Below are 19,983 nucleotides of genomic sequence, written 5' to 3' on the forward strand. Positions count from 1 at the left end.
ACGCAGTGATGATATTGACTTGAAAGCCTTTTTTTTGGATAATTCGAATTAAGCACACTAAATATTCTCGATTCGAATTGTAATATTTATTTTACTAGAAGTAAATTTAGTCTGGCAAAATTGCATTTAATTGCATTTGGGGGCTCTGGCTGTGTTTTTTATCGCTTCTAAGTTGCAGTAAATCGGCACCACACCCATGGGGCGTATGAGTGATTTACATATCATCCGCCACCGTGGCCGCTGTCGCCATTTTGTTTAACTGCCGTCGCTGCTGCAGCTCCCGTCTAATTACAATAACAAATGCATGGCACATAGGCGCAGACCCCAACACCGCCCCCTCCCCCACCAACCATCACCATCCCCCTTCCTGTCATGCAATTTAATTACCCGGCCATCGATTTATTTGGCCCAACGCTAGGCTACACTTTTAATTAGCAAAGTGCCATGCACATGCACGCATGATGATGACGACAACGCCGCCGACGATGACGATGACGATGACGATGACGGCGATGTTGATTTTGGTGAGGGGCGGGGGGTTGCGGTGCTGGGGGCTTTAAGGGGTTAAAGCCGGTGCCAGTTTCCGCCAGTTACGACACCCCGCCCCCAGTACTCGGTCCTTAGTCCTTGGCCAGGAAAAAAGCTTACCCCTAATCGAGGGCCATCCCCTTTGAGGTTTTTATTTACACAACTCTCGAGCCATTTAATACGACCGAAAACAGCCGCAGAATGAACTGAGCCAAAAACGCCAGAAATCCCAAGCCTCCGTTTCCACCGCCGAGAAAGATAAACATTCCCCAAATCTTGGCGACAGAAAAGACAACAACCCCTGGCAGGAAAAAAAAAAAACATGTACACCCCCTCAAAGATAAATGCCGAGCAAAAGTCGAGGCGTTAAAAAGGCAAGGAAAAAGGCAACTTTCTGCCAGCAACTGACACCTCGTCCTGTGAAAAGGACACGCCTGCCTGTGAAAAAAGGAGGGAAATCAAGGAAACCATCCGGGCAACGAAGTCGTGCCAAATTGTGCACAATTTGCTTTTGGCCTGCCTTCTGTTCCTTTCAATTTTCCCTGCCCTTACCATTCCACATCCCTCTCTCCAACGGCGGGGCTTTGTTTTTCGCTCCAAAGTTGGTAATTGTTCGATCCTTGGGTGGGGAATTTCCCAGAGGCCTTGGGAACTTTTCGGCCCGAGCAACAGGCAGACAATTGTAAAAATGCTCGCTTATCATAACTCGACTGTGGGGATGTGGGGCAGGCATTTGATGGGTGAAATGAAACATGACGGACCACAAGGACTTCGGGCGCCAGAGACAAGCGTTGACAATTGTGTCCTTAAGCGGAGTTAGACGAGTTTTAGCAATGGGACCTTAAAGGGACCTTAATATGTACACTTTTTACAATTCATTGCCATACTAAAGTATATTAAACCTCAGCTATAAGCTAATTATTAAAGTTACCCTGCTTGTCTTTAGTGACTTTAAGAATCGGGACGGAAAATGCATTTATGGCTCTCGCTTTGCATTCCATAGTCGGCCTAAATGAATGGGAAATTCCCAATTAAGGCGACTCAATGCGGACAAGTGGGACGCGGGAAAATGTTAAAGTGAAAAGCGAAAGATGGTCCGGAGTCCGGAAGGCAGTGACGGACGCGGACACGCATCCATTTGGCATTGGGCAAATGATGACAATGACTGCGTCCTCGGCGAGAAACACACATGAACCCCATTCGCAACCGCCGCCCCCAAAGAACCACCACCACACCATGCCACAGAAACACCGCTTCTGTTCCCCCTTTCGCTGGTGGAGGCTTTGGTTTTTGCGGTTCCACCGCAGCGGATGCGTAACTGCCACACCCCCTTTTCCTGACCAGGCCAAAAGGACCAGTGGAATCGGGCTTAGCCTTCCACCGTTGGGAAAGCATACACCCCTGGCGAAAATCTTTTTCGGCCAGTCCTTGCTGATTGAATTATGGCTTGTGTGATTGATGGTAGGCTGCGGGTTTCCATGTTTCAAAATCCAAAGACTACTTGGGCGAATTGAACACTTTATTATTATAATAATGACTACGCTATTATTCCCGATTCTCCTTGCAAAATGCCTCGAAGATCATCAGGGAATAAAAAGATATCCCGCTAAACCCAAAAACTCACCATTAACAACCAAAAGTCATTCCACAGTTCACTTCACTTCCGTCCCGACAGTTTATTAAACACTTTAAGACAATGCCCACACAAATGCTGACTACAAAAAAATGGAACGACCTACCGGGTAATCCGCTTCTATTCGGTGAATGAAAACGATGACGAAGGCGATGGTTACTGCTGATGAACTGCTGACAATTTGTGCAGCGCTTAACAAGCGGTTGAAAGGATACAAAAGGATACGAATGGGCACCAAAAAAATGAACTGAAAAAGGATGACAGCGATGCAAAAGGCACAAAAAGTGCCCCCGAATAATACAATGGCCAAAAATGAGGAGGAGGAGGAGGAGGGAAAGCAGGAGCTGGCAAAACTTTTGGGCGATAATTGAACAAATTGTTTCGAGTGCAGTCGGCGGGGCGAAAGTGGAGGGTTTTGTGGAGCTTTTCAAGAGCCAATAAGAGTTGCATACTTAAGGGGAACAAGTTTTAAGGACTGAGATAAACTGAAGATGGCACCCGGGCAAATCGACTTGATCGTGGGAAATACAAGACATGGTTACACCAACCATGATTCCATTTATCATCATATACGTACATTCTCAATTCATCAATTCTAATTGATGTATTTACTTAGTAAATACTGTGTATACACTTTCTTATTCGACTAAAAACTAAATAGAAAATATGGAAAGAACACTTGCATCTAACTGAATCGAACGTGTCGCACTGCTATCTATTTGGATGAAAAATGGGAAGCTGACTTTTGGACTCACCTCTGCCGCTCCGCCCGACGAACCTGAGGTCATTGAACTTGGCCACCTGGTTCTTCATCACCGCCGTGCAGTTGCGCAGCTCCGCACAGTAGTTCTCATCGTTGCCCGCCCGCACGGTGACCATCGTTCCGTCCATAATGTCGCCCAGCGAGACGACCTTGAAGGCCACCGGCAGCGTCTTGTTGCTCCGCCAGTGGGGCGGGAGCACCGTGCAGACGAAGAGCGGACTGCTCGTGCGGATCAGCTCGCCCGGATGCTCGGTGAGGAAGTCGCCCAGCGTCCGCTCCGCCAGGATGTCCGAGGTCATCTTCGTGTAGGCCTCATTTAGGAGTTGGGCGGGCGTGGGCGGTGTGTTTTGCTCCGTGTTGCTGTTGTTGCCGCTGCTGTTGTTGTTGTTGCCACTCGTGTTGTTGTTGCTGCTGCCGTTCGTATTGGTCGTGTTGTTGTTGCTGCTTGTGTTGTTGTTGTTTGCCGTATTGTTGTTGTTATTATTGGCATTGGATGCCGTTGAATTGCTCGATGTGGTAGTCAAATGCATTTTGTAGTTGTTGCTATTGGCGCTGTAGTGGTGATAGTGTTGCTGCTGCTGCTGTTGCAACTGTTGCTGCTGCAGATGCTGTTGCTGCTGCTGCTGCTGCTGCTGCTGTTGCTGCTGTTGTTGCTGCTGCTGCTCGAACTGCTCCAGTTGCCCTTGAGCGTGAGCCTGCACTTTTTTTAACCGCACAATTTTGTCGTCCTTTAATCGCACCTGCCTCGGAAAACAATCAAAGTTCAGGATTTGCCCGCGGGTTTACCCAATGTCCTGCAAGAAGAGTTTACATTTAACATTTATTAAATAACGAATTTTGCATTTAAATGTTTATTTTATATGTAGCTCCCTTCGATCGCTTCTTAAATATAAGTTGATAAAATACCTGTTTTTTTTTTTTGTTATAACTTTTAAAAATAGATAAACGTTATTATACGCAAATAATAAATAAAAGCATAGCAGGATGTTATAAACATAGTTTTTATTGGACACTGCAGTAAATATGTTACGAAATTATGAAAATGGCACACCTAAGTGACTTGAAGTAAAACCCACTTCGTGATTCTTGTTTCAATAGCATTCTGCCACAAACCGAATCACCCAGTGTCAGGTTTCCGCATCCGATTAGGTCATCAATCTCCTCGAGCTAAGGGCGGTAACTTCAATGCTAAACTTGCGCCTGCCACACCATAAAGTTTCCCACTTTGGCCAACGCCTGTTAATGTCTTTAAATCACGGCACCAAAATGGCATATTACATGGGACCACCAGAAGGAAGTGATGGGAGCTGCAGAAGTGAAGGACGACGGGATGGCGGCATGGCAGGATGCAGGCATGTCCATGGGCATGCCCACCATAAACACAAATCAATTGTCAACCACTCGACGGGGGAAGGACTTCAGACGACTGGCAGGACTCGGATTGGCAACGGGAGTGGCACTGGTTATGGGAATGGGAATGGGGATGGGGATGGGATGCAGATTCACATCCCAGCGGAACGCAATTTGCGTTGCACTTTTCAATTTCCGGCAAAGGACTTCATCACCACCACTCTCGACGTCCGTGCAACACTATCCAAATCTAGTCGCTGCTGTGTGCCATGTGCGAGGGACCCAGGATCCAGGATCCAGGACCCAGGACGAAGGCGGCAGGACGATGGACGATGGGCGAAGGACCTGCACACGTCACCGTAACCAGTGTCAAAATGATTGTGGACTCACGGGTGAGAATTTGTGGTTTGATACTTGCATATTTTGTCACTTGTCGACATTCGTGCAGCACCCAAAAATCACAAGGATCACAACTGCATGCAGATACAGATGCAATCGCAAAGGTTCACGAACATTTAGTAACGACTGAGTAAAACCGATGTGTTTTGTGAACTCATATTATTATCAATTCTTTTCAAGATAAATAAGAGTTGCATTTGTTTGTATTTGTTCTATGTTTTTCCATGTATTATTTTCAAGTAATATTTCATCTAAAAATACCTTAAAAATTAATCTCGCTGGCATGTATTAGATATTGTATATTGCTTCCAGTGTGCACCAAAAATCGCCACCATCGCGAGGAACCCGCCACTTCCTCTTCCCCACAATTCCACCCACATTGCTGACCGATAAAAATTACTTAAAAATGCCACAGCTCATGGGTTGACTTTTGGCCAACGAACAAAAGAAAAAAATTAACACTGAACTGAAGAAAAGGCACGAAAAAATACCGTACACAAAATAACCGTCGACTGTCACACAAAGGGAAATGGTGGAAAATCTGGGGAAACGGGAAGATGGGGAAATGAGGCTGGGGGTTAACAAGCAGCGGCAACAACAAGGCGGCGCGACGCCAAAGAGGAAATCGCGGGAAAGTCCAACGGAAGCCAAACGTGTCGCCGCGAGTCCAGACAGCACACACTGGGAATTGGGCGGGGAAAAAAGCGTTGAAAATGCCATAGCAGAGGGGGGGTCGGGAAATCTAGGGGCGTGGTTAAATGGTGCCTGCTTCAGTTCCAACGTCATTTGCCTTTCATTTCGTTGGCCTGCCTTTTATTGTAAATTTACTTTATAAAGGTTATTACCGAGCTCGAGATAAAAACGAGCAGGACCAAAAAAAACAAAAAAAAAAAACTGAAGGAAGTAGGTGAGATAAGCGGTAAAAGGGGGTTAAAACTGGGACAGACTGGACTCTCAAATTAAGTTGAGGAGCCAGCTGTGGCGGGTTAATCGATGCCCTTTACGTGGGCACTATGAGAAGCGCGGAGGGAGGCGCTTGTTTTCGTCTAAAGTCAAAATAATTGCACACAAGTTTTATCAAAAAAAAAAAAAAAAAAAAAACAGTGCTTTCACTTTTAAGTTTTACTTTTCCTAATTTTCAATCGTTCTTTATGTATACATAACAATTTGTTTTTATGGCACATTCGTTGAAATATATTAATTAAATGGAATTCATAGCAGGGTATTAAACGGCTGTGGCAGCTCAAGTGCAACATATTGTCGGCCAGAGGAGTGAAAAAATCAGCGACAAGTGCTCGACAAACGCGCCATAATCCGCGCTCGCCGTCACCGAAAGGTTTTCACGACTGGCAGGACTGGCAGGACTCACAGGACATGGACACGCGCGGTTTGTCACCTCGTTGTTGTTGGAGAGATACATTTTTTTTTTTTTTTTGCTCGCTATTTCGGCAGCAGACTCGCCGGTCGGAGGGGCTAAATCAAAATTCATGGTTACTGCTAAAACCGGGTATCAATAGACGAGCGAGGACCCCAGGGTTACACGCAAGTTTAACCCTTTGATGGCTCGCGTTCACGTTGCACCCCCCCGCCAACACATGTACGACATGTAAATTGTTTCAATTTGCGGCATTTGCCGTAAAGCTGCGCAATTTTCGACATGCCATGGATACCCATGGACCTGTCCGTTCGTCCACCAACAACCCCATTTTGTGTGCGTGAGTGGGTGGCGTTGACCATTTTTTGTTCTACCCCCCCATTCAATTTTTTGCACCCATAGTTTGCCGCGTCCATCTGTTGGTCTCCCATGGAAAAATGTCAGCGGAGTGGGCTGGGCGGCAAAAAATGGCAAACCCAAATACTAAACTTGTTAAATGTTATAGCTATATGTATATATATGTATATGTATATATCGGGCGTGTGTGGATGGACGGCTACTGGGGCTGCTACTTTGATGTAGTTAAATTTTAATTGGACTTTGGGTTTTTGCTTCCCCGTCTGTGGTATTTTTTGGCCAGCAGCAACAACAATGTGAAGCATGTGTTGTGTGTATTAGTTGTTATTACGGCATTTGAAGTTTTCGCATATTTAGTCCTACAATAAAAAAGAAGCTGCACTCAGTATTAGGGGTTAAAGAAAATCAATGGGATGTATTTGCTTTTGGACAGCTGCTTCAGTGATTAACTAACTTAGTTCATATTATTCTATTTGCACATTTATGAGATTTCTGTTATGCACAAATCAAGTAAAGAGACACCTAAAACACACCCATCGTACAGATCATGTTAACAAATGAGAATCAAAACGTAATTATTAATTATGTTTTAGACAAAGCCTCTATCTGCAAATACCTGTCCATTAGCAATGGGCCTTGTGAAATCTACTTGATTACACAATAAATCCCCGTTTTAATTTCCCCACCTCACCAATCAATTTATCTTTTCCATTCGGTGCCACACAGTTTGCCAGGGAACAAGACCCGAAATTAACAACATTTGCTAACTGAGAACAAATTAAGTCATACATTGTTTATAAGTGCTCAGAATGGGCACCACAGAAGCCCCAGGATTCGGGAATCTCGACTTCGGGTGTCTGTGTGTTCGCTTTAATGCCTAAATCAACTAAATTTGCGGGCAGCAAACTTATTTCCGGCATGCCCAGAACACTTACCCCAAACAAACCAGTCGCACGCACCCAGACACCCGGACACCCAAACAGCCGGACACCCAGAGAACCGGGAATCAAGAGCCCAAGAAGGAGTGGACACCAAAATTCAACCATAAATTGATGCACTAACACGCCCTCCAGAGAACTCGGGGCACTGCAATGCCGAGCCCAATGCCCAACTGAAAAAAGCAGAAAAAAAAAAACAAGGCTGCAGTCTTGTTGCAATCCAATGCAGTGCAATGCAATCCTTTCGTCCTGCTGCAGCCCGTCCGTCCCAAGCCCCAAAAAGCGAGCAACCAACAATGCCAAGTTTTCGGTCAACTTTCGGCCAAAACAATGCCCAATCCTGTGTGTTAACCCCTCCGTGGCCCCCGAAAAAACACACACGGGTCACGCATCTTGTGCTCGTCCTTGGTCCTGGCTCCTCAATTTTTCAATGCGTGTGCACCGAGAAAAATGACACCTCACCTCAGGTTTGATTCCAGGAAAAAGTAACTATTTCTTGCCGAAAATCGGTCTTACAATAGCTTAACTTTTAATATTTCTCAAATATGGGCCTTCTCTTTATTTATGTGTTCTTTCAAAAGTGAGCTGATAAGTCCTTATTTGGTTGCAATGGTTTTTTTGAAGAGTCCCTATAATCCAAATATCAATCCAATCGAGTATCACAAATTGGGATATCGCGTCTTGCGATTTCTGGCAGTGCATTGTGCGGGCACACGTTCTGGGCTCTGTGTCCTTGCATCCTGCGAGTGCACCCTGCACTGCAACTGGAGATGGAGATGGTGATGGAGATACATGTGCAGGAGGAGCTGCAGCCGGAGCTTTTGCTGGAGCTGGAGAGCCTGGGACTTTCTCTGGTCAATTCGCGGTTTTGCTTGTCACTTAGCCGACGGCCGGCGGCGTAGCGCTGGCCATTTGATAAACGACAAACGACGAGGAGACGACAAGGACATTCCCTGGCCAGCGGGGTGGGTGTCCTTTTGAGGCGACAATGTGACGACATTTGAGCCCAACAGCAAGGGGTGCCGCTAACGGAGTGATACTGTACTGCGGCCGGGTTGCCGAGTACAGGGGGCACTTGCATTGAATTATCCCACCGAGGTGCGAGGCAGTTTGTCAGCTTGGGGTTAAACTGGCCTAAGGCCACGATTAAGTCGTGAATTCGCTTGATGAGTTAGTTGAGGTGAAGGATTGCTACAGGTACTTTAAGGTATAACAAAACCCCAAGGACCTAACAATAACTTCGAATTTGAATGAGATACACCTGATTACACTTTAATTATAACTTCTTGTTATATATGAAAACGTATTGCTTTTGGAGATGCCATTTTCGTATTGTACGGAGTCATGCTGTTATATTAATTAGGGTTTGTTTTTAAAGGGTTTTTTGTTCATTGTTCATTGGTTTATATTATGTTTCAATTACTACTTACACATAATTAGCATTTACCGACTTCAAAGGTCAAGCCATATACGGTTGCATAGGGTATTGCTAGTTCGACTTGAGCCCCAGGATCTGGTCCTGGGACTTCTGCTCTCCATTTGCGGACGTCTGTCTGTGTGTTATGCTTAAGCTTTAAGTGGCGTAATAAGTCCAGATTGCAGCCTGTTCTGGTCGTTGTCCTGAGGTCCCGAGGACCTCAACTCAACATCCTTGGCCAGCCGGTCGTCCTTGTTTGCCTGTGCCCGCAGAGCTGACCGTTGGCTTTTGCTTTTAAGCCAGAAAGGACTACGAGTAGGCCCGAAAATGGGTGGCCAGAAACTGTTGGAGGCGCTTAACATTTTTGAGGCTTGATTGGATTTGGCACTGGCCTATGCGCAAAGTGAAAAATTGCATTTTGAGCAGCTGCTGCAGCACTTGCAACACGCAGCAAGTGTGTTGCAACTTGCTCTTGATGTTACTGTTGCTGTTGCAGCTCTTGCTCTTGCTCCCGCTCTTGCTGTTGTTTTTATTGTTGATGAAGTCGGCTTTGGTTTTGGTTTCATTTGGTTTTGCTGGTCAGCCTCGGCTGCGGCTGTCTGTTATTTTGAAATACTCGTTGAGTGGCTCGTTTGCGGTGAAATGCATGTGGCCACGCCCCCCATATGCAACACTTTCCCCATTTGCCGCCCCCAGGAGTCAACACAATTGTTTTTGCGCCCATCCTCGCCCATCCTTCTTGGGCACTTTAAGCCTCTTTAAGCCACCGTCACCGTGCCATTGAAACGCTCTATTCGGCAGCGCCTTAAGTGCAATATTGCATTTCAACGGCAATTAAAACGCATTTACCGGTTACTTGACACATAACATAATTTGCATTTCCGTAGGCAAGCACTTAACCCCTCATTGCCGCCCGGGGCGTTAGATTGTTTAAATGCAGAAGCGATGCCAGGGGCAGATATTGCAATTGCAAAACAGCAGCAGCAACCGCAGACGCAGCCCCATTGTCACCCCAGCAACTTGCGACATGCAACATGCAACTTGCAAGGCAGCCATCCTTCGTCCTGTTCGTCCTTCCACCTTCCACCTTCCGCCTGGCTGTGTGTCACCTTCAGACAACACTGTCTATCCGGAGATTTTGCATTTCAATTGGTTGCCCTGTCAAAATGTGTCGGCCACTTTGAATGAAGAAGAATAAGCCCTGTGTGATCTATGTTTTCAAAGTTCTTTAAAAGAGCAAGAATATAAAAATGAGATCAACCTATGCATATAAAAAATGAAATATACCTTATTTGTGTTATAACATATATATATTTTTTAGTGTTTGCCAGCAAATTGGGAAGATATAGTTCTCTAAGAGCTCATCAATTCATTAGACAAATGTTTACAATGGGATAAGTGCATGATTTCTGATGTGCTATCATTCTAAAACTGTACTCCGGCATATGTGCTGCCCTGTTGACCAGTGTAACACGTTATTGCCAATGTGTGGCATGTGTCGCATTCTGCAAACATCGCATAGCCAAGCTGTTGGGTAGAGCAATTGACATGCCACTACGAGTGGTAGAGTGAGACGGGTGGAGGCGATCGGAAAGAGAGGGCTGTATGTGCCCCATTTGCACAGAGTTTGTCCAAATCACCGAGTTTAACAAATTAAATGACTTCTAGTGCGTACATTGTTTTGACACGGTTGTGACCCAAGGCCCCAACTGCCCCCTCCCACCATCACACATCATCACGACTTTTGCAACCCCTTTAACCCCTTTTTGCCCCCGTTAACTACTTTGCAAAAAGGGTGTTAAGCCAGCGTCTGGACTTTGCCAAATTGCTGTTGATTGCTCGACACTCTTGGGAGTGCGAAAAACCCACCTGCAATGTGAAGCATTTGACAGGCCATCCCAACCCAACATAACCGAACCGAGTCCATGCCACGCCCCCGCCTGCCGGAAATGGGGGGGGGGGGCGGTGGTAAATTGCACTTTGCATGACATCTTGTCAACTGCAGTCAACATTCCGGTTAGCTACGGTTTGGGTTTCGGTTCGTTTTCGGCTTAATTATGGTGCAAACAGGATCCCCAAATGTGTTTTTTTTTTCCCTGTTCTTTTCCACCTATTTATAAGCAAAAGCAAAATATAGATACTCCATTGTCCCCCCTTGTTTCTGGGTGGTCTTCTTCGCCGCCTTTGATACATATCATATTTTTAACGATCTCCTGGCTTAATGTCTTTATAAATACACAAAATTATGAGCAATGATCGCTGGTCGCTGCGCTTGTTTTGTTTATATGTTTATGGCAATTAAATTCCCTGCAATAACAAACAACAAATGCACTTGATCGTCGTGGGGAGAGAAGGGAGATTTAGGGAGGTCGGAAATTGTTTATGCCTTTGTTTGCCCCAACCAAGTCGGTCATAAAAAATGTGGCACAAATGCCGTGCAGTTGGAGATAACGTATGCCCGCACAATCGAATTTACGCGGAAATATGAAGCATGTAATAAAATTTTGCCGTAATTGAAGATCAGTTACTTCGATAGTCAAAAAATGATTCACATTCTTTTGATTACTATTATAAAAGTTTTTTGGTATAATGTTGGCCTTGGTCACTCGTTATTTAAATTAATTTGTTTTCAAAAGATCCGATTTCTTACTTGCTTACGTTTTTACTGTGCACACTTAAGGATGTAATCTTCTTTTCACATTCCAGCGTCGTTAACTTTTTAAATAGGATTTTTAAATATAAATTGAAATAAACTAGGTGCTTTGCTAAAAATAGTTTTTAGCTTTGGCAAAGTATTTGAAATGCCTTATTATTATGTAAAGGTTTGGGGGGAGGAGCCTCCGAGAAGGGGGTTTCAAAGGGCGACCGCAGTGTCTGAGTCGGAATCTTAGACTAATTTCGAGTTCATTGAGTCGAGTTGAGAAATGCTGAGGCATTTCGGTTGTCTTGGCTAAGCAAATCCCATTGGATCCCATTTCAGACAGGGTGCGGCGACGGGGGGGGGGGGCTTGAGTGTTCCTTCATTTGCCGCCTTTGATGATGTCAAAAAAATAAAACAAAATTAAATCCCCTTTTTTTATGACTCTATTTTTCCCGAGTGGTTTTAGCCTCGCTTTTTAGCAACGCTTTTCACTCGACCTGAGTTTTCACTCACTTGGCCACTTTGCCCTCAGTGTAATGCGCCGTTGCAGGCTCTCAATTAGCAAATTAAGGACTCGCACTCGCACATATGGAGCCCACCCACACACACACACGCACAGGGGAACTCACTCAACTCAACACACATACACATCCAAACACACACACACACACAGCGCACTTACACACATGCAGGCGGCAAGGGTTGAACTCCGTGTGGAGCTACGTGCTCTCGCAAAGCGTTCTTTCCCCACTTGAACGCCCCCTCTGCAGCGACCCCGCCCCCAATAAAATGCAGGCCATTGCAGTCTCAACATTTGGATACACTTGTATGGTTGTGTGAGTGAGTGAGTGGTCAGTTGTTGTTATTATTGGATGGGGGATGGTCTACCGATTCGGTATTCTTTCGACGCCGTTGCCAGTTTCTTTTTAATTCTATTCATGTCCACGGTATTAAACGTATAATAAATTGATTTGGATATTTAGAGGATATTGTTGGACAACTATTTTCGAAAATTCCATATTTGAAAAATACATTTGTCTTTTGTCTTTTGTAATTTGCTTACCTTGCATTCTATCTATCTATCTATCCTTGTCCCTCTCTAAAAACAGGTAATCCTTCAAGCCAGAACTTTAACCAGTTAATATTCTTAAGAACGATACCGTTGGTATCTCATCGATACCAAACCTCGCCACGTTTGCAGTGGATGTCAATTCAGAGCTGCAGAGATACACGATCGAATGAATTGAATTGATATCTTTTGCGACGGAGAATATTTCACATTTCTGAACTCTTTTCCATTTTCACCTCAGCTTACTTTAGCTTGTAACGAATTCAATTCAAGTGAACATATTATTTTTTAACCACACACTCAGAAAAAACCTTTTAAAACATTATACTGTGCTGTACAAAGAAAACAATATAAATAACACATCAGCAAAATATCCAAACTAATCAGAAGCCAATTGAGATTTTTAAAGGATTTCTCCATGGCTCCGCACATTTTGTTCCCTTGCTGCACATTTTTGCGGCCCTGATTTTATTATGCCTGCGTTATATTATACGCACCTTTGGACACTGGGCGGCACAAAACCGCCCATACACATTTTGCGGTGACTGTGTGTGAGGGACATTTGTGTGCGATTTTTAGTTAAATTATTTTTACACCCCGAATGGCAGACCAGAAACCAGAACACACAAAAAAATCTGGAAAGCCTGAACGCAAAATTCGATGCCATGTTGAAATTGTAGAGCCCGTGGGAGGCGTTTTGTTTGGATATATATGAATATATATATATATATATATGTATATATAAATTTTTATACGTGTGCTGCATTTTGGGGATGCAACACCCGCATTTGATCCCACATTCCCCCACTTACCCCTCATGCTCCATCCGCCCATTTTCAACACACACAAAGTGGCAAGTGCAGATTTGAAGTTATTACGAAAAACTAACCAACATTTTGTGGGTTTGAAGTTGTGTGGAATAATATTGGTAGACCCAAAAAGCCTTTGCTATGATTGTTGTTGTAAATATTTTTATTGCCCAGTACACCGGCATAGATTTTCACACACATATATCAGATGATGGAGTTGCAGCTGCAATGGCAATTGATGTATTGAGCTTTGTTGCAGGGAAAAACTACCATTTGACAGGAAATAATTAACTGGCACACAGTGGCAGGAACTGTATTTCAAAATGACACATGTAGAATGAATCTTGGATGTGATTTTGGAAATTGTATTGTTCGAAGCAAGAGGGAACGTTAGAATCTATTGCCTCGACTATCAGATACCCGGTACTCGCAAGCCATGCGAGTAAAAAGCATTCAGGGAGTGCACACGATTAGCTCTTAATTCTTTAATGAATATTGATGAGCAAAACTGAATTCCAAATCGTATTTACGACATCTTTAAGCAAGAATGCTTTTGAAAATTCACAGGCAAGATAAACATATGTATATTTTAATTTATATATTTTTAGAAAGCTTTCGGCTTGAGTTAGTGCCAATGTTTCCAAGATCTCGAAGTTCACAAAAAAGGACACATGAATGGAAAATCGGATATGGCAAGAACAAATCGGCTAGTTATCTTGACCAACAATATATTATAGTTTTGGCTTTGCTAATACATATTATTAACCAATACTTTTACTATACAATCATTAAAATTCAAATGTTCTTTATTTTCAAGCAACAAATAAATATAATAAAAAAAGCTTTTAAAAACAAACGTAGGTAAAGAGTGGAACAATTAGAAGCCCATTCACTTATTATTAGTATTATTATTATTAGTATTATTATTATACCACATGTTAAACATTTTGGAAGAATATAAATTTCTAGCAACGGAATAATAATTTTAATAATTTTATTATTTCTTATTTCATAATTTCCTGCCAGCATTATAAAGTTGCATGGAGTTAACTCTTCAGAATTATTACCATCGAAATTCGCAACCAATCAACAGCTCTTTCGGTCAAAACCGAAAAAAAAAAAAACAAAGGAAGCTCTGGCTTAAACAACTCGCTATAATTTGTAGACCCAAACCGGGAAAAATGGCGAAAAAGAAGGTGAAAAACCGCCAAACACACACGCAAACAAAAACAAGGTCCAAACAAATGCAACAACAATTGCCGCTGTTGCATTGTGGGTAGGAAAAATTACGAAACCAAAAATCAGCAACCGAATATGTGGTTGCCACCAACAAAAGGCCCAAAACAGAGAAAACATATACCCCCAAGGGGGTGGTGGTGGGGCGGGGTTTTTTCATGACGGACGGGGTGAGACGGTGGGGCAGGTGAGTTGTTTGGTGGTCAATTTTTTTTACCCACTGTCTGTCTGTCTGTCAAAGAAGCGAATGCAACAATGCAACAATTGCGGGGGGCAAAGGGGTCCCTTTTGAAGAACCCTCACCACCAATTTGTTGCTGCAATAATAAACATGAGAGAACACGCGTGTTCCGCGGGTATTTTCTCCTTTTTTTTCGGGATTTTTCCTGCGTTCTTTTTATATTTATTTTTTACACACATACATATATTTCCCTTTTATCATGCCTTTTTGGGCAACGACCAGACCAGAGGTTGGTTGTCTGACAGCTGTACAAACGCAGACCGACAAACAAGGAATAAGGGGCAGGATCTGGTGTGGGGTTAAGTGGCGGTGGGGTGTGGGGTTTCGCTTTTCAGGACGCGTTTGGTCAGTTGGCTGGTTTCCGTTGCACACGCGGCGTATGCGTAATATGTGCACATGCAAAAAAGCAGGCAAAGGAAAATCAATAAAAAAAGAAAATCGAGTGGAGAAGCGGAAAAGCAAACCAACTGCAAGGTCCATCTTGTGGACTCCCATCCCACGACTCATCCCAAGACCCACCCCACTTCGTCCCACCGCTTTTCCCAACCCGCTTTTCCCCATTTCCAAGCGATTGCAGTCAAACTTGTTGACAATCACGTGCAAGGCTTTTCCACTCCTGCACTTTGCTCCTTTTTGGGGTTTTGCATTTTGAGGCCAACATTGAGGCCACGAACTGCGGATGGGTGCCACCTCATCGCCTGGTTTCCGTGCACACACACATCCCCTCGATATCCCCCTGACCATTGCGATTTTCATTTTCATTTTTTTCGGGCCTTGTTTGTTCGCCTGGCATGTAAATTTATGACGTTGGTTAAGTAGTTGTATAATAAACTGATACCCTAGATATTGTCAAGGATCAGCTGTTGGATCAACAGGATCAATTTCTAAATAAAATACTTAAATTTACTTTCAACATCCCAGGGACAATTTAATAAGTATTTTTGAGATTATAATATAGATCCCTATATTGCCTAAACAATTATATTTTAAAATACCTATTAAGAAGATTACTAGATTTGACAAAAAAAAATAAAACTACAATCAGTCAGTGCAATTTGCATGTGGGAATGTGATCGCGGAATTTACTAATTACTAGAAAAAGGAAAATCTAAAGCTAAAACTACAATGAATGCAAAAATATATATCCTGTTTTAATTCAAGCGGCTCCTTCATTCTTAATCTCCTTGCAGGACATTCAAGAGTCGACGCTATTTTGGCAAGTATCTTCCCTTACTTTTGGCCTCGTTGAACTCGTTGGTTTATAGGCTTATCGAGAGGATGGTGAGAAGGGGCTGAGGTATGTTGAGGTGCTTTCTCTGGTTACGCATTCTGGCCAGTTTGCCGATTTTTCAACAGCTTGTTAACATTTTGTCGCCCGTCAATGGGAAAAGCGCAGGACACACACGCACTCGCTGCTGGGAAAAGTAGTGTTACATATCTTGACAGGAAAATTCAGGTGGGGAAAAGTTGGAAGTGGTGGGGCAGTGGTGGGGCGGCGAAGAAAACGCGTTAATGAAGTGTTGCTTGAGAGCTCATTATGCATTTTGCTCACGTTTTTAATTTTTAATTGCATTGCAGGCTGGCCAAGCGCGAGTGTGTCCTGGTTTTCGTCCTTTCATTAAACGGCACCGCACGACGGCAAACGATTAAAATGACCGCCGAGCAGCAAATCGAATTAATTTTTGTAACGTGCAAATGGCCGGACAGCAAAAGTTTCCCGCACAAGGGAAAATCGCCGGAAAAGTTCGACGGGGCAGGGGTGAGCTGGCTGCATTAAATCCTTGCTGCCGCACGACACATTTAAGTTGCTGATTAAGCCTATATACTCCGAACATTATGTACTCAAGCACATAAAGATGTAATGAGTGGGGGCGACGCTGCACCTGGCCCTTGGCCACAGAAACCAGCAGCAAAAATGTTCTGGCTCAGCGCCTGAATGGCTTTAATTGAAAAATTTAAAACACGATGCACCGTGGAATCGAAGTCGCGAGGAACGCCATAAAATCATTATTGAGAGGGGAATCGGGAAAGCTTAAGGATTTTATTCAACGACATAGGCCAGTAGGGCATCATACCTATCGCGCCCGTGGCGATCAGCTTATTAGAAATGCTATATTAGCTATAATGATTTAATACGAAATATGTAAGTAGGAATGATGCCACAAGATTAACTACGAGTCTTTGCAGTGTGCTATAATACTTTAAAATGAAGGTAGCAACTATAAGTGCAGTTAATTCGTTCCCTTTGCGAGTGGAAGAAAAAAACCAATTTTAAATACATTCCGCAGCAAAATAAAGACTTAACAAGAAAAGCCAGATCAGCAGCAACATCATCAGCAACTTCGACAAACACGACGGCAGCATCAACAACACGGCAGCAACATCATGAGGTCGACTCATATTTTTTAATGAATATTGAGGATTAAAGGAATTTCTGCTGGATTTTCATTGAATTATGCATTTATTCCTCTTTTTTCCCCCTTTTTTCTCGCTTTTTTTGCTGGCCCAATCACGACCTCAGCAATGCCCAAACCATCGGCTCTTCCTGGTTGCGGTTGTTGCTGCTGGGGAGCGACCGACCAGGAACATATATCCCATATATTTCTTTGTCGCACGCGATGATTTATTAAGTCATTAGCACTTGTGCGGCCGATGTTGCTGTTGCTGCCACGCCCCTCTCTCCCCCCCTCAACCCCCCCCCACATCCAGGATGCAGGATTCAGGATGCAGGATGCGGATAAGCCCGCACAGACACACAAGCACAGACACACAGCCAACCGCCCCCTCATCATACAACTTGTAATTCTTATTAATTGTGTGCGCTGTTGCCGCTCATATACAAACACACAAATATACATATGCCCGCACATACTTATATATTTTTCTGGAGCCCCCTTGCAATGGCGGCCAGGACATTAATGCATTCGATCCAGGACATAGCATTAACTCTTTCAGCTTGCGCATGTTTAAATAGAACATCACAGATTGCAGGTCGTCGGCGTGAAAGTTTAATGCGAAGGGTATCGGCGGTGGGAGTTCGTGATATATGCTATACATATATATATATATATATATATATATATATATGTGTGTGTGTGTGATTTAATGGCGGTCTTTGTGGAATTAGAAACATGACAAATATGACAAATATGCATTTTACTGAGTTATATTGGATACAAGAACCAAATGAAACTTTCAATATTCAGATATTACTGCCAGCAATGAAAGACATAATGCATGTCTTAGGCTTCATTGTACGGTTCAAACACGAATTTATTTAATACACAAAGTGCATGAAGGACTTTCGTGAAGGACTTCAAGTTCTTAAACAAAAGCCACACATTTGTAAGAAGTTTACTACTGTCCTTATACAATTGGAACGAATACGCCGCGAGTACTTTAGCATTGTTGCAATAAATGCAGCACATGTGTTTGCTTATTTAATCTATATATTGGTATAACTCAACTTAATCCAGGGCTGCGTACATGGCGTATACGCAACGCGCTGCTTTTGCTGCACTGTACTTCACATAATGCCAACGGAAGTGAATCAAAGAAGAAGTGGCGCATTCCCGCCGACGTGGTCCCTTATGCGAGGCGATGCAACACGACCGCTGATCGAAGGGCTTTAAGCCAATTTGTGTGAGCTGCCCAAGAATTGGCCAGAACGGCAGTCTTCGATGGATTCCTTGCACTCGCAGGACGAATGGCGAAGGATGGGCCGTCGGGAGATGTCAGAAATGCGTGTGAAAAATAAACGAGATTTTCGCGACGCGCTTTTGATATTTTTGCCTGACAGAAGCCAAATGAGAAAATGCGATTTTCCGCATTGCCCCGGCCAATGACATGGACATGGACATGGACGTGGACGTGGACATGGCGGTGTGGATGCAAAGGGGGCCGGGCGGGGACAGGATGCTGTCCAACAACACGGCCTACCAACTTAATGTGCCGGCACTTCCTGGCACACAAACACACACAGGACAGGCTGGCGAAACTGGCTGGGGAAAACGCAGCGAGACAGACGGTCGGGAAATCGGACAGACGCACAATAATTTTTACAATTTGCAGCAATGCGTTTTTAATTTAAATCGATAAAAGTTGCACTTGCACAAAGCAACAAAAACGCGGCGTCCAGACGAAGGACAACAACAGCACAATGCACAATATAATTGCAAGCAACCCTCATAAATATATGTATAAATATCTCGGCGATCCTACAAATTCCACACCCTCGCGCTGATTTCACCGTTTTTAAAATGGTCGGCACTTTTTAATTAAGACACAAAACAGCGAATAGCCAAAGGAAAATGAAAAACATATTGAAAAACGTTCGTGGGATTTAAAAAAAAAAAATACAATTTGATTAACATATCGTACGCAGAAATCACTCTGTCTTTTTTTCGAGAAGTTAGATAGTTTGCATTTTCACTCCACTTCACATAATACTGTCAAACAAATATAGTTACACACTTTATATTTTTAAAATGATTGAAATTGGTTTTGGCTATTTGGTATTTGTAGAAAAACAAGTTTTTTTAGCCTTGTTTTTTCTATTTAATTTATTTTTGCTGTCGGAGTTATTAGTCAAATTGCCACACGAATACTAAAAGGGATTCGTAGTCAATCGGAATTTAATTTACTATTTCCAAAAAGTTGCTGATTATTTCTCGAATTACCGAAATTCCCTTAGGCGGGCTTGGTGAATCGTTTTCCATCAGCAAACCACGAGGAATGTTCAATTTAGTCTCCCAGTTTGTCAAACTGTCAATAATTCCAGCAAATTAAAATAAATCATTAACTTTAGCAAAAACTGGCGACTCTCAAATTGGCCAATCAGCGGATGGAAAAAAAAAACCTAAACATTTTGCAATAAATATAAATTAAATTAAACATTATAAAATGAAACGTTCAACTGTCGCATTGCATTAGCAGCCCCAAAAAATAAACAAAATGCAAACAGCAAAATATGAATGGGGCAAAAAATAATTCCATTGCCTACATTTCAGCGCCGGCTGTTGGAATTATTGTTGCCATTGTTGTTTGTTTTGTTTGTGATTTGACTGCCAGGCCGCACACACACACATGTGCGTGTATGTTTACAAGCACACACACACTCGCACATCTGTCCTATCTGTCTGCGTGTGTTTATTTCATTTTATTATTTTTTCTCTTTTGCGGTCAACGAGTTGGTTGACCACTTTCAAATACCGCCCACGCCCGTCCCT

General features: G+C 43.4%; 1 protein-coding gene across 3 annotated transcripts in view, besides 1 other annotated feature; it reads right to left on the minus strand.

The window, feature by feature from the left end:
- RunxA (Runt related A) overlaps positions 1–19,983 on the minus strand; it is a 33,522-nt gene that overhangs the window by 10,930 nt on the left and 2,609 nt on the right. For all 3 annotated transcript variants that reach the window (NM_001042820.3, NM_134556.2, NM_001272818.1), the window contains exon 2: positions 2,917–3,718. In NM_001042820.3, coding sequence (NP_001036285.2) covers positions 2,917–3,454 — 538 coding nt within the window. In that variant the 5' untranslated portion in view covers positions 3,455–3,718. The remainder of the gene's footprint in view (positions 1–2,916; positions 3,719–19,983) is intronic.
- Positions 13,651–14,010: a mobile genetic element.

The sequence above is a fragment of the Drosophila melanogaster genome, chromosome X, assembly GCF_000001215.4.
Source record: "Drosophila melanogaster chromosome X".
NCBI classification, from domain to species: Eukaryota; Metazoa; Arthropoda; class Insecta; order Diptera; family Drosophilidae; genus Drosophila; species Drosophila melanogaster.